This window comes from Hemiscyllium ocellatum, chromosome 30 (assembly GCF_020745735.1).
Source record: "Hemiscyllium ocellatum isolate sHemOce1 chromosome 30, sHemOce1.pat.X.cur, whole genome shotgun sequence".
In the NCBI taxonomy this organism is placed as follows: domain Eukaryota; kingdom Metazoa; phylum Chordata; class Chondrichthyes; order Orectolobiformes; family Hemiscylliidae; genus Hemiscyllium; species Hemiscyllium ocellatum.
The window spans coordinates 48035002-48048214 of NC_083430.1; the positions used below are offsets into that span (position 1 = coordinate 48035002).

The 13213-nt window shown below is 41.8% G+C and overlaps 1 protein-coding gene across 1 annotated transcript in view; it reads left to right on the forward strand.

Moving 5' to 3' along the window:
• Nucleotides 1–8696: 8696 nt before the first annotated feature.
• The window catches only part of LOC132829825 (uncharacterized), a 42201-nt gene continuing 37684 nt past the window's right edge, over nucleotides 8697–13213 (forward strand). Inside the window, exons 1-3 of the mRNA XM_060847190.1 lie at nucleotides 8697–8702; nucleotides 8816–9220; nucleotides 12690–12878. Of these exons, the coding sequence (XP_060703173.1) occupies nucleotides 8697–8702; nucleotides 8816–9220; nucleotides 12690–12878 (600 nt within the window). The remainder of the gene's footprint in view (nucleotides 8703–8815; nucleotides 9221–12689; nucleotides 12879–13213) is intronic.

Here is a 13213-nt window from a genome sequence, read left to right on the forward strand (position 1 = left end):
ACAATGTTACTCTCTTTTCAAAAAAAATGAAGAGACTATCACATATACAGGCGGATGAGAATTGGGCAGAAGTTCATCAAGTTGTATTAATGATGGAAGGTCAGTTAGACTCAATCCAAAAATTTAGAATATTGCGCGCAATTCCGATCTCCTTCCTATCAGGAGGATGTTGTAAAACTTGAAAGGATTCAGAAAAGATTTACAAGGATGCTGCCAGGGTATAGGGAGGGGCTAAATAGGCTGGGGCTGTTTTCCCTGGAGCATCGGAGGCTGAGAGGTGACCTTATAGAGGTTAATAAAATCATAAGGGGCATGGATAGGATAATAAACAAAGTCTATCTGGAGTGGGAGAGTCCAGAACTAGAGGGCATAGGTGTAGAGTGAGAGGGGAAAGATATAAAAGAGACCTGGGTGAGGAGGGGCAACTTTTTCCTGCAGAGGGTAGTGCATGTGTGGGATAAGCTGCCAGAGGAAGTGGTGGAGGCTGGTACAATTGCAACATTTAAAAGGCATCTGGATGGGTATATGAATAGGAAGGGTTTAGAGGGATATGGGCTGGGTGCAGGTAGGTGGGACTAGATTGGGTTGGGCTGTCTGGTCGGTATGGAAGAGTTAGACTGAAGGGTCTGTTTCCATGCTGTACATCTCTATGACTCTGTGACTCTACACCAGTTATCCAGTCTGCTCATTTTCATGTTAAAAACACATAATAAAAACATCCCAATGGTTCAGGTTGGTCACTAGGCCCTGGCCTGTTCTCCCAGTCAATTAAGTCATGACCGATCTGTTCACATTCCCATCTCCTCCAGAAAGACTTTCAGCTCCTATGACTTTATTTAGGATCTCCCTGCCTTTAAAATATTCAAGGACTCTGCTTTCATTGTTTTGAGAAAGGGTTTAAAAAGACTCATCACCCTCTGTGAGAAAAGTTTTCTCTTCATCTTGCTCTGAAATGGTCAACTCCTTCCTTATAAACAGTGACTCCAGATTTTAGCTTCTCCTGCAAAAAGAAACATCCTTTTCATATCCACTCTGTCAAAGCTGCTCAGGATTTTGTGTGTTTCAAACAATTTACCTCTTACTTCTCTCAACACCAGTGAACACAAATGGACAGACTGTCCTTCTTTCCCTCATAAGACAAATAGGCTATTCCAAGTACTGCTGTGGTTAAAAGTCCCTGAACTCTTCCAATGTATTTTCATCCTTCCTTAAATAAGGTAACTGACATTATACACAGTACGCCAGATGCAATCTCCCTAATACAGTGTATAATGGAAATATAACCTCTGTGCTTTTGTATTCAACTCCTCTCACAATAAATAATAACATTCTTAAAAATCACACAACATTAGGTTATAGTCCAATAGGTTTATTTGGAAGCACTTGCTTTCGGAGCGCTGCTCCTTCATCAGATGGTTGTGGAGCATACCTGTGAAATAAACCTGTTGGACTATAACCTGGTGCTGTGTGATTTTTAACTTTGTCCACCACAGTCCAACACCGGCATCTCCACATCATAATAACATTCTATTTGCCTTCCTGATTACTTGCTGTATCTTCGAGGAAAAAGTGAGGTCTGCAGATGCTGGAGATCAGAGCTGAAAATGTGTTGCTGGTTAAAGCGCAGCAGGTCAGGCAGCATCCAAGGAACAGGAAATTCGACGTTCCTGATGAAGAGCTTACACCCGAAACGTCGAATTTCCTGTTCCTTGGATGCTGCCTGACCTGCTGCGCTTTAACCAGCAACACATTTTCAGCTACTTGCTGTATCTGCATACTTTGCTTTTACAATTCACACGTTAGCACACCCAGCACCAAAAGCTTTGCAATCTCTTGTAATTTTAATAATATGTATCTAGTTGATTCTTTCTACCATAAAAAGCATTCTCATTTTTCCCCATATTATACCCTATTTGTCTGATTTTTTTTCCTATCATATACAATCTATCTTTATCCCATTATAGCCTTCTTATATCCTCTTCACAACATAATACCTCTCTTTGTTCTATTTCCGGAATTACAGCTATTTCTAAGATGATCATGGTATCTTCTAGAGCAAAGAACAATAGAAATACCTACTCAATTTATCTAACAGGTACTTGTTTTCTCTTATTAATTTCCAGGTTCACTTTCTTAGGCCAACGTTCACTTCAACTCTTTTTAATTTTTAAATATCTACAGAAACTCTTACCATCTGTTTTATATATCTAGCTAGCTTTCTTTGGTCATCAATTCCTCCATTAATAATTTGTTACTACGTTTATATTCTACCCAATGTTCTGACCTGTCATCTATATTGTGCAATTACATACATGACGATACTATGCCTTTAAGATGTGTATTTTGTCCTGGTTCTTTTGTTGAAAAAAGGTTGAGTCAGAGATGATGAGCATTTTTGCTCCAAAGCAAAAGAAGTAAACATGTTATAAAGCCTTTTTTAAAAGTTGTAACAACAGAAGCAGCCTGAATGGGTGGGGGCAAGCTTTCACAAAACAAAAATATTTAGCTTTAGCTTTCTGCATTTGCTGGGGTCCTGCAGCTGCATGTGGAAGCTCTCATTCCTCTCTCTGCTCGAGCTAAAAGCTGGGAATCTCTTCCTGCTGTTAGAATTGCATGTGTGACAATCTATTTTACTGAATTTGCCTTTGTCAAGGGTGTGTTTATAGGCTGTTACTATATTAGAACAGTTAATTAGTAGTTTATATATCTATTGTTTTGTTAGGCATTTTGATAGAGTTACAGTTAGGGCAATTTTTTAGTCTGTATTTTATATTTTGCATCAGTATTTGCTGTGGAAAAGGATATGGAAGATATAGACTGCAGGGAAATAGATGGTGACATCTTGCAAAATGTCCAGATTACAGAGGAGGAAGTGCTGGATGTCTTGAAATGGTTAAAGGTGGATAAATCCCCAGGACCTGATCAGGTGTACCCAAGGACTCTGTGGGAATCTAAAGAAGTGATTGCTGGGCCTCTTGCTGAGATATTTGTATCATCGATAGTCACAGGTAAGGTGTCAGAAGACTGGAGGGTGGATAACATGGTGCCACTGTTTAAGAAGAGCAGTAAAGACAAGCCAGGGAATTATAGACCAGTGAGCCTGACCTCGGTGGTGGGCAAGTTGTTGGAGGGAATCCTGAGGGACAGGATGTACATGTATTTGGAAAGGCAAGGACTGATTAGGGATAGTCAACATGGCTTTGTGAATGGGAAATCATGTCTCACAAACTTAATTGAGTTTTTTGAAGAAGTAACAAAGAAGATTGATGAGGGCAGAGCAGTAGATGTGATCTATATGGACTTCAGTAAGGCACACGACAAGGTTCCCCATGGGAGACTGATTAGCAAGGTTAATCTCATAGAATAAAGGAAGAATTAGCCATTTGGATACAGAACTGGCTCAAAGGTAGAAGACAGAGGATGGTGGTGGAGGGTTGTTTTTCAGACTGGAGGCCTGTGACCAGTGGAGTGTCACAAGGATCGGTACTGGGTCCTCTACTTTTTGTCATTTACATAAAAGATTTGGATGTGAGCATAAGAGGTACAGTTAGTAAATTTGCAGATGACACCAAAATTGGAGGTGTAGTGGACAGCGAAGAGGGTTACCTCAGATTACAACAGGATCTGGACCAGATGGGCCAATGGGCTGAGAAGTGGCAGATGGAGTTTAATTCAGATAAAGGTGAGGTGCTGCATTTTGGGAAAGCAAATCTTAGCAGGACTTATACACTTAATGGTAAGGTCCTTGGGAGTGTTGCTGAACAAAGACACCTTGGAGTGCAGGTTCATAGCTCCTTGAAAGTGGAGTCGCAGGTAGATAGGATAGTGAAGAAGGCATTTGGTATGCTTTCCTTTATTGGTCAGAGTACTGAGTACAGGAGTTGGGAGGTCATGTTGCAGCTGTACATGACATTGGTTAGGCCACTGTTGGAATATTACGTGCAATTCTGGTCTCCTTCCTATCGGAAAGATGTTGTGAAACTTGAAAGGGTTCAGAAAAGATTCGCAAGGATGTTGCCAGGGTTGGAGGATTTGAGCTATAGGGAGAGGCTGAACAGGCTGGGGCTGTTTTCCCTGGAGCATCGGAGCTGAGGGGTGACCTGATTGAGGTTTACAAAATTATGAGGGGCATGGATAGGATAAATAGACAAAGTCTTTTCCCTGGGATCGGGGAGTCCAGAACTAGAGGGCATAGGTTTAGGGTGAGAGGGGAGAGATAGAAAAGAGACCTAAGGGACAACCTTTTCACGTAGAGGGTGGTACGTGTATGGAATGAGCTGCCAGAGGAAGTGGTGGAGGCTGGTACAATTACAACAGTTAGGATGCATTTGGATGGGTATATGAACAGGAAGATTTTGGAGGGGTCTGGGCGGGATGTTGGCAAGTGGGACTAGATTGGGTTGGGATATCTGGTCGGCATGGACAGGTTGGACCGAAGAGTCTGTTTCCATGATGTACATCTCTATGACTCTACTTATTGTGTATGCATAAAGTGTGTTGTTTCATGCCTGGTAGTTTGACCAATTGAATTGCATCTATCACACAACACTTTACACTTACTTTTAAAATAAGAAAATGTTAGGATCTGGACTATCTTCTTAATATATTTTGGAGAGGTTTGATCTGATTCATAACACAATCACATGGGGAAATAACGTGGGAATAAACTGGGAAGAACTAATCTAATTACACATGATGTAGATCCAGGAAATGCTGTTCCAAATAAGTAACATCCTTATGGACTAACTCCTGCAAAGTTGGCGCAGCTTCAAGAAAAGATTGGATGAATGCTCAAAGACTATATAATCAATGTGATTTGCATCAAATAGAGCTCACCCATGATAATGATGTCAAAACCGAATGGTACCCAATGATTATGTGTCAACTATCACAAAGTCAATGCAGTTACAAGATCTGATTCATATCCTATTCTACATTTGGAAAACAGTATTGAGAAACTGGGGCAAAGGACTTATGTTTCTGAGTTGGACTTACCCAGAGGATACTGACAGGTACCTTTATCCAAAGAATGAAGGAAATTTCTGCTTTTGTGATACCGAATGTACGGTGCAGTTTAAAGTCATACCATTTGGTATGAAAAAATATACCAATCACACTTTAAAGATGAACTCATAATTTTGGGATTACCTAATTGTGTGGTGTTCATCAATGATCTGGTGACTTTTAGTCAAACATGGAAGTAACATTTGGAACATCTATGGGAATTTTTCTATTGACTTTGGGAGGCAGGCTTGACTTTGCAAATGGCCCTGAGCTGAAAATGTGTTGCTGGTTAAAGCACAGCAGGTTAGGCAGCATCCAAGGAACAGGAAATTCGACGTTTCGGGCCAGAGCCCTCCTGCTGAAGGCCTCTGGCCCGAAACATCAAATTTCCGGCTCCTTGGATGCTGCCTAACCTGCTGTGCTTTAACCAGCAACACATTTTCAGCTCTGATCTCCAGCATCTGCAGACCTCACTTTTTACTTGAAGACTTTGCAAATGGCCCCACAGGATGTGGAAACAAAGGTTATTGGCGAGTTTCCCATACCATTGACAAAGAGGAAATACTTTGATTCCTGGGATTGAATGGTTTCATCTGAAGTTTGGAATGAATTTATAAAGAATTTTAGCAGTTAACCGTTAAACTAATTCTTTTCTTTTTATTTTGTCTGTACTTCGACTGCAGTGTAAAAATAAAGTAGGTTTTGCTTACAGTCAAGTATTTGGCACATAAGGTCTTACATGTAAGGAAACGTTAGGGTCAAGATATCTTCTTCATATATTTTGAGGGGGTTTGGTCTAGTCCATAGCACATGCTTTTCCTGTAGGTTTGATACTAGCCATAACCTTTTTACTAAACCACCGATGATGGGTCCTCCCTCTTGAACTCATTTTCTTTTTCATTACAATGTATCAATCATGTGTATTCCAAAGTATCCCCTGAAGTATCTGCTGCCATACATCTTTTGGCCTAAACCCTAACTAACTTGCCAGTTCATTTTAACTAGCTATATTTTCATGCCCTCATAATTCTCTTATTTAAATTTAAAATATTAGTCTTGGAACCACTCTTTTCTCTGTCAAACTGAATACAAAATTCAATCACATTATGGCTGTTGCTGCTTAGGGCCATCTTCACTATGACAGCAATATTCCTACCTTGTTGCACGATAGTATGCCTAATTGTACTGTAATCTGCTCTCTGGTTGCTGTTCTAAGAAACTGTTTGAAAAACATTCTAAGAATTTAACTAGACTCCTTCGCTCATCTGATTTTCCCAATTTAGGCAAATAAAAGTGCCCCATGATTACCGCCATATCTTTCTATTAAACCTGTTATTGCTCCCTCTATACTTTATCTTAATGCATAGGTATGTTAGGGGCCTGTGCACCACACCCACCAGCAACTTCTTAACTTTATCTTTCTCATCTCTGGCCAAAATTGCATTCCTCATTTAATTCCATAAAAGCATAAGATGTAGGAGCAGAATTCGGCCATTCGGCCCATCAAATCTACTCTGCCATTTGGTCGTGGCTTACATGTTTCTCAAACCCATTCTCCTGCCTTCTCCTTGTAACCCTTCATCCCTTTTCCAGTCAAGAACCTATCTGTCTCTGTCTTAATTACACTCAATGACTTGGTCTCCACACAACTCTGTGGCAATTAGTTCAGTACAGTCACCAATCTCTTGCTGAAGAAATTCCTCATCATCTCAGAGTCAACCCTTCAGGTGCCCTCAGGTCCTAATCTCTCCTACTGGTGGAAGCATCTTCTTCATGTCCACACTATCCAGGCCTCTCAGTATTCTGTACGCTTCAGGCAGATCACCCTTACCCTTCTAAACTCCATCGAGAACAAAGCTTCAACCCTCAACCATTCCTCATGTGACAAGCCCTTCATCCCCAGGGTTATTCTTGTAAACCTCCTCTGGACTCCTTCCAATACTATCACATGTTTTCTTAGATATGGGACCCAAATCTGCTCACAATATTCTTAATACAGTCTGACCAGAGCCTTATACAGCCTCAGCAGTACAGCTCAGCTCTTACCTATCAGCCCTCTTGAAATGAATGCTAACATTACATTTACCTTCCTAAGTGCCAACTAAATGTAAACCTTAAAAGAACACTGAGCTAAGACTCCTAAGTCTCTTTGTGCTTCAGATTTCTGAAGCCTTTCTACATTTAGAAAATAGTCTACATCTCCTTTTCCTCCCAAAACACACCATTTGAATAGCACCACAACGACAATGGAATTCATTGCATTTATCTTAAACAAAATGATCCCAAACTGTAAGGTCAAACAGAAACTCAACAGATATTTTCCAAACCAATCAGTTCAGAGATGTTATTAAACACCTCTGGAGCAGGTGGGATTTGAACCCAGGTTTCCTAGAATGTAGAATTCCTACAGTGTGAAAACAGGCTCTTCAACCCAGCAAGTCCACACTGACTCTCTGAAGAGTATCCCACCCAGACCCATTGCCATATTATTCTACATTTCCCCTGACTAATGCATCTAAAACTATGGGCAATTTTTAGCATGGTCAATCCACCTAACCTGCACATCTTTGGATTGTGGGAGGAAACCGGAACACCCGGAGGGAACCCATGCAGACACGGGGAGAATGCGCAAACTCCACACAGATATTCGCCCGAGGCTGGAATCAAACCCAGGTTCCTGGCACGGTGAGGCAGCAGTGCTAACCACTGAGCCACTGTGCCACCCTGTTTCCTGGTTCAGAGGTTGGGACACTACCACTGTGGCACAAGAGCCCCAACAGAAATTCAAAATTCTGTAGTCATTGATTCAGCTTGCTTGTGTTAATTGCCTGATTTCCAATTGTGAGTCTAAAGAGCGTGAAATAATTTGATTTGATTTATTATTGTCAGATGTACTCTGAATGGGGATGGGTGCAGCTCGAATAACACTCAAGAAGCTTGACACCATCCATGACAAAGCAACTCGCTTGATTGGCACCACAAACATCCAATCCCTCCACCACTGGCACTCAATAGCAGCAGGGTGTAATATCTACAAGACGCACTGCAGAAATTCACCAAAGATGCTTAGACAGAACCTTCCATACCCACGAGCACTTCCATCTAGAAGGACGAGGGCAGCAGGTACTTGGGAACACCACCATCTGCAAGTTCCCCTCCAAGCCAGTCACTACCCTGACTTGGAAATAAACTGCCATCCCTTCACAGTGGTTGGGTCAAGCTCCTGGAATTACCTCCCTCTCGGCATTGTGGGCCAACTAACAACAAGTGGACTGCAGAGATTCGCGAAGGCAGCTCACCACCACTTTCTTCAGGGCAAATAGGGATGGGCTATCAATGCTGGCCAGTCAGTAATGCCCCAGTCCCACAAATGACTTTTAAAAAAGGTACAGTGAAAAGTTTTGTTGTGTGCAGTACAAGCAGATCATACCATTCAAAATGCATAAGGTAAGACAACAGAGCAAAGAATACAGTACAATGTTACAGCCGCAGAGAAGGTGAAAATCCTTGTATAAATCATGTTATTTGATCTTAAATTGATCTTTGAGATACTTCAAGAGGAGGGTAAACTCCTAAATGCGTTGTGTCCATTTTCAAAGGACTGACTCCCCACGAGATTATTGTTTCTGCAGCAAATTGGAAATATATACCAGCCACTGGTGGAAATTTGGGAGGCCTTTGCACTCATGAAGATGAAGGTGAGACGAAAAGGTAGCAGGTTTGGCGCTGAGCCCAGCGGGGAATCTTCCGAACCAGCTGATCTCGGGAAGTTCCACACCAAGTTCTTTCGCTTTTTGTTCCGGGATTCTAGAACGATGTTAATTCTGTGACTCTCCAGAAAGGGGCTGTCGCTCAGATCGGAACATCTTTCAACACAACACCAAAAAAGTGTTTGGGTGGGGTGGTGAACGAGGACCATGGCCAGCTTCTGAGCTGTGATGAACCATCACCAATGTCGTTCTGGTGTGGAGTTTTAATTGCGGTAACTACAGCGTTCTCACTGAACGTGCTGTACCACGACTTGTTTGTCACTGTGCCCGGGGATGATGCTATTCCCAAGAGCTCTTTCTTGGATCCACTGTACCCTCCCTCCGGAAACTGGGTCACTCCCAAAGACCCCAAGAGCCTGGATTTCATTAGCTCTCCCGAGTTCAAACTCCACCAGCCCTTCACTGCCTTGCTGCCTGCTAAACAGTCAATTGAAATTCAGTTTGAAGTAAGTGTCAAGTCGATTTTTTTTTGTTTGGGGAGAGTGTTGAAAAGGAATGATTGTGACACGAATTTCATTCGCATCCATCCGACAGTTTCACCGATTTCAGTAGAAGTAGCTTTCAAGGCTGTTACACAGCAACTGCGGCCACTTGAGTCTGGAGAAGGAACACCGTAAACAGTTTGCGCACAGCAAGATCCCACAAATCAGCGCATGCTGGAACAACTCTGCAGTTGAAAATGTGTTGCTGGTTAAAGCACAGCAGGTTAGGCAGCATCTCAGGAATAGGGAATTCGACGTTTCGAGCATAAGCCCTTCATCAGGAATGAGAGAGAGTAGCCAAGCAGGCTAAGATAAAAGGTAGGGAGGAGGGACTTGGGGGAGGGGCGATGGAGGTGGGATAGGTGGAAGGAGGTCAAGGTGAGGGTGATAGGCCGGACAACTCTGCAGCACTGGCGGCATCTGGGTAGAGAGAGTTAAAAATCAGAGGACACCAGTTATAACCTCGTGTTGTGTCATTTTTTAAAACTTTGTCCACCCCAGTCCAACACTGACACCTCCACATGATGTGTAGAGAGAAAGAGTTAACGTGTCAAGCCTCCATATGACCTTTTTCTTCATTTATGATAGATTTAGTTTAGTTATAATCACTTGAGTAAAGTATATTTGAACTATACAGCACAGAGGCTGCTTTTCTGTCACCAAATCACCCTTTATTTACTTATGCACTGTGTATGGGCTGTGACCAGTCAGATCAAAGCCAGGCCATATGCTGAGGAGACCTCTTGAATCTCTTGTTTATTTATTTTTCTCTCTACCACTGCACTCAAAGGGGGAATCAAGCGTAGTGCTTATTTTTTTCCCCGCACCACCCATGTGATGTGCGTACGTGAAGTGACACGGTAAAAAGACAACATGATGCTAAAACTTTATAATTTCCACTACCATGTTGCTACTGAAACATTAACAATCAAAGCCTGATAAGGGCAATGCTTAAGTGAAAAAAAAACTAAAGGGAGAGAGTAAGAACGAAATCCCATATTACTTTAATTCACTAGTGAGGATTCGGGCTAGACCATTTAGGACAGAGATCCAAAGAGTGATGGGCCTGTGGAATTCATTACCACCGGAAGTAGTTGATGCCAAAAGGGGTGGTTGCATAGTGTACTTTGGGGGGGACGGGATCAAAGGTTATGGGGGGAAAGTAGGATTAGGCCAATGAGTCGGTCGATCAGCCATGACCGTGATGAATGGCAGAGAATGACCTCGTTCTGCTCCTATCTTCTATGTTTCTATGTGCAATGTGGGTGTCACTGGCTGGGCTAATGTTTATTGCTCCCTCCCTGGTTGCCCTTGAGAAGGTGGTGATGAGCTGCCTGTTTGAACCGTCCATGTGCTGTAGGTAAGCCCGTAATTCTGTTAAGGTGCGAATTGACTCTTCTTCAAAGTTCAGAAGAAGAGACATAAAGGACACGAAACATTGACTTGGTTCCTCTCTGCACAGCTGTTGCCAAACCTGCTGAGTTTCTCCAGCACTTTGTTTCGGGTTTCCGCATCCGCACTATTTTGCTTCTACCCAAGACAATAGTCTTGAGAGCAATTGCTCTATTCCTATTGGCCTAGCCCACCTGCCTCCTTCTCAAAGTGGGTGCAATAGGGCCACAACATTGAGTTGATCGGGGGAAGAAGCAGGGAGTCTCACCTGGCCCAATTCCAGCTGTCATCCAGGACAAAGACATCGGGGGTTTGGTTAGCTCAGGTGGATGGATGGCTGGTTTGTGATAGCATGATACCAACAGTGCATGTCCAATTCCCATTCTGGCTGAGGTCAACATGAAGTCCTTGCCTTATCAATCTCAATGTACACCCGAGGCAAGGTGACCTTCTCATTAATCTTATTACTAGTACAAGCACTCTCTTTCTCTCTCTCTCTCTTTTTCTCTCTCTCTTTCTTTCTTTCTTTCTCCCTCCCTCTATCTCTCTTTTTCTCTCTCTATCTCTCTCTGCGAGAGAGCAGGTTCCAGCCATCTGTGACTATGATGAGTTTCACTTCCAGTAGCTCAACTTCTTTTACTGAAGAATTGCCCTTTTAATATTCACAGAAGAAATGCAACTGAAACCATTTTGTAGAAATATCACAGACAGAACAGCAATCAGTTCATTCTTTTAGTCTTGCAATACCTCTGAATGGAAAGGCGCAAATAGAAATCATTGGAAACTGAGAAAATCTTTACAATAAAGTCTCTATTAACTGCTCCAGCTATAAAGCCAATAAGATAGTCACTTAAAATGATGATTTGGTTCCTTCAGTTAATCAGTGATTCCAAAGCTGTAGATTAGCTTGACAAAGTCCAATCATGGAAATTAACAGCTAACTATGAGGTGAGCAGTAAGTGGCCAAGGAGACTGATCAATCAATAGAATTGAATTTGGTGGAGCCTGATAAAGTAACAATGGAACATCTTAAGCCCGGATTTACATCAAATTTGTTATCGAGTTGTGGTAAAGTTCAAAATGGTCTGGTTGATGCTGCATTTTCAGATGTGAAGAATCATTAATTCTTGCATTAAGCAATGTCAGTTTCTAAGTTTTATCAATAACATAGACTGTGTTATTCATTCTACACAGCAATAATTTCCAGAAGCTCAATCTGGCTAAATGCTGCCACAAAATGGATCTGAAATTATGTAACTGGGTGTCAATATTGACACAGTTTGAGCACAAGTCAATGACGGACTACTTAAGCTCCAGAAAGCTGGTCCTGATATTTTTCATTTGACCTTGGAAAAACAATGAAACCAAGATCCCAAATATTTATATAGCCTACTGGTGTGCAATATTGGGCCAACTGAGAAAGAAGTTTCTGGAATCAACCCCATTTCAATATTTTAGTATTGATTCTAACCAGACGAACAACATAGAATTATAATTCCTGTAATGTTGGAATTGCAGTCCTCAAGATCCTGGATATTAACAGTGAATGTTAAAGATTTTGTGGCTCCATTTGTAGAACAGGAAATTCTCCAATTTTCCTGGTCATTATTCCGTCCTCAATCAGCACTTCACAGTATCTATGCGTATTTCACATCCCAAATTGCCCTTGAGACGTGAGATCAGCTCGGAATTATATTCGCAGTGCTCGGGGGCGGGGAGCATTCCAGGATTTTGTCTCAGTCACAGTGAAGGAATGATGATTCATTCAGAATGGTGTGTGACTTGGAGGGAAACTTACCTCAGACTTCCATGTGGCTGCTACCCTCTAATCTCACTGATGTTTATGATTGCCATGAATATATGTGACATAACAGGTCAAAGCAATATTATTAAAATATATATTTATATATTGGGTACATATATATATTGTATTGAAAAGCCAGATCTTAAAACCAGACAGGCATAATCATGGTTTGATCTCTGCCCTTTAATTTAGCAGCTGGAATCATTTTTTCTCCCCACGTTTTCTTATTGTTATAAGGTACCAGAAGAAGAAGAAACACCAGAAAATGATGAAGAACCTCTCCCAGAGACTGGCCTAACAGTTATACAAACAGATCTATCTGTCATACCAACTGAGCCACCTGTCAAAAATACTGAACAAGCAGTTTTCGACATTGTAGACATTGTGGAATTAGAAACAGATTTGGAAGAAGACTACCAAGATGATGTGAGTTTTGTGATTCCTTACCTTGCCCACTTGCTCTATCTGATGTTTGTGTGATGTCAATTTCCTGTTGTGCTCCAGTGTATTTCTTCCTGCTCTGCATTACTGCTTTAATTATTTTGCTGTTTTGCCTTTGTCCTGATTTACCTTTTAGTGGTGTTCTGACCTGCAATGAGATGGAAGATTGCAAAAAAATGTGGACTTGAGTGGTTTTCCCCATCATGTTACCCCTGTCCCATCATTCCAAATATGTTCCTTACCATTTCACCTTCCTATGAAAAATTCCCTTCTCTACCATCACTAACTTGCTTGCCTACTTGGTCCGCCACAAATTCACC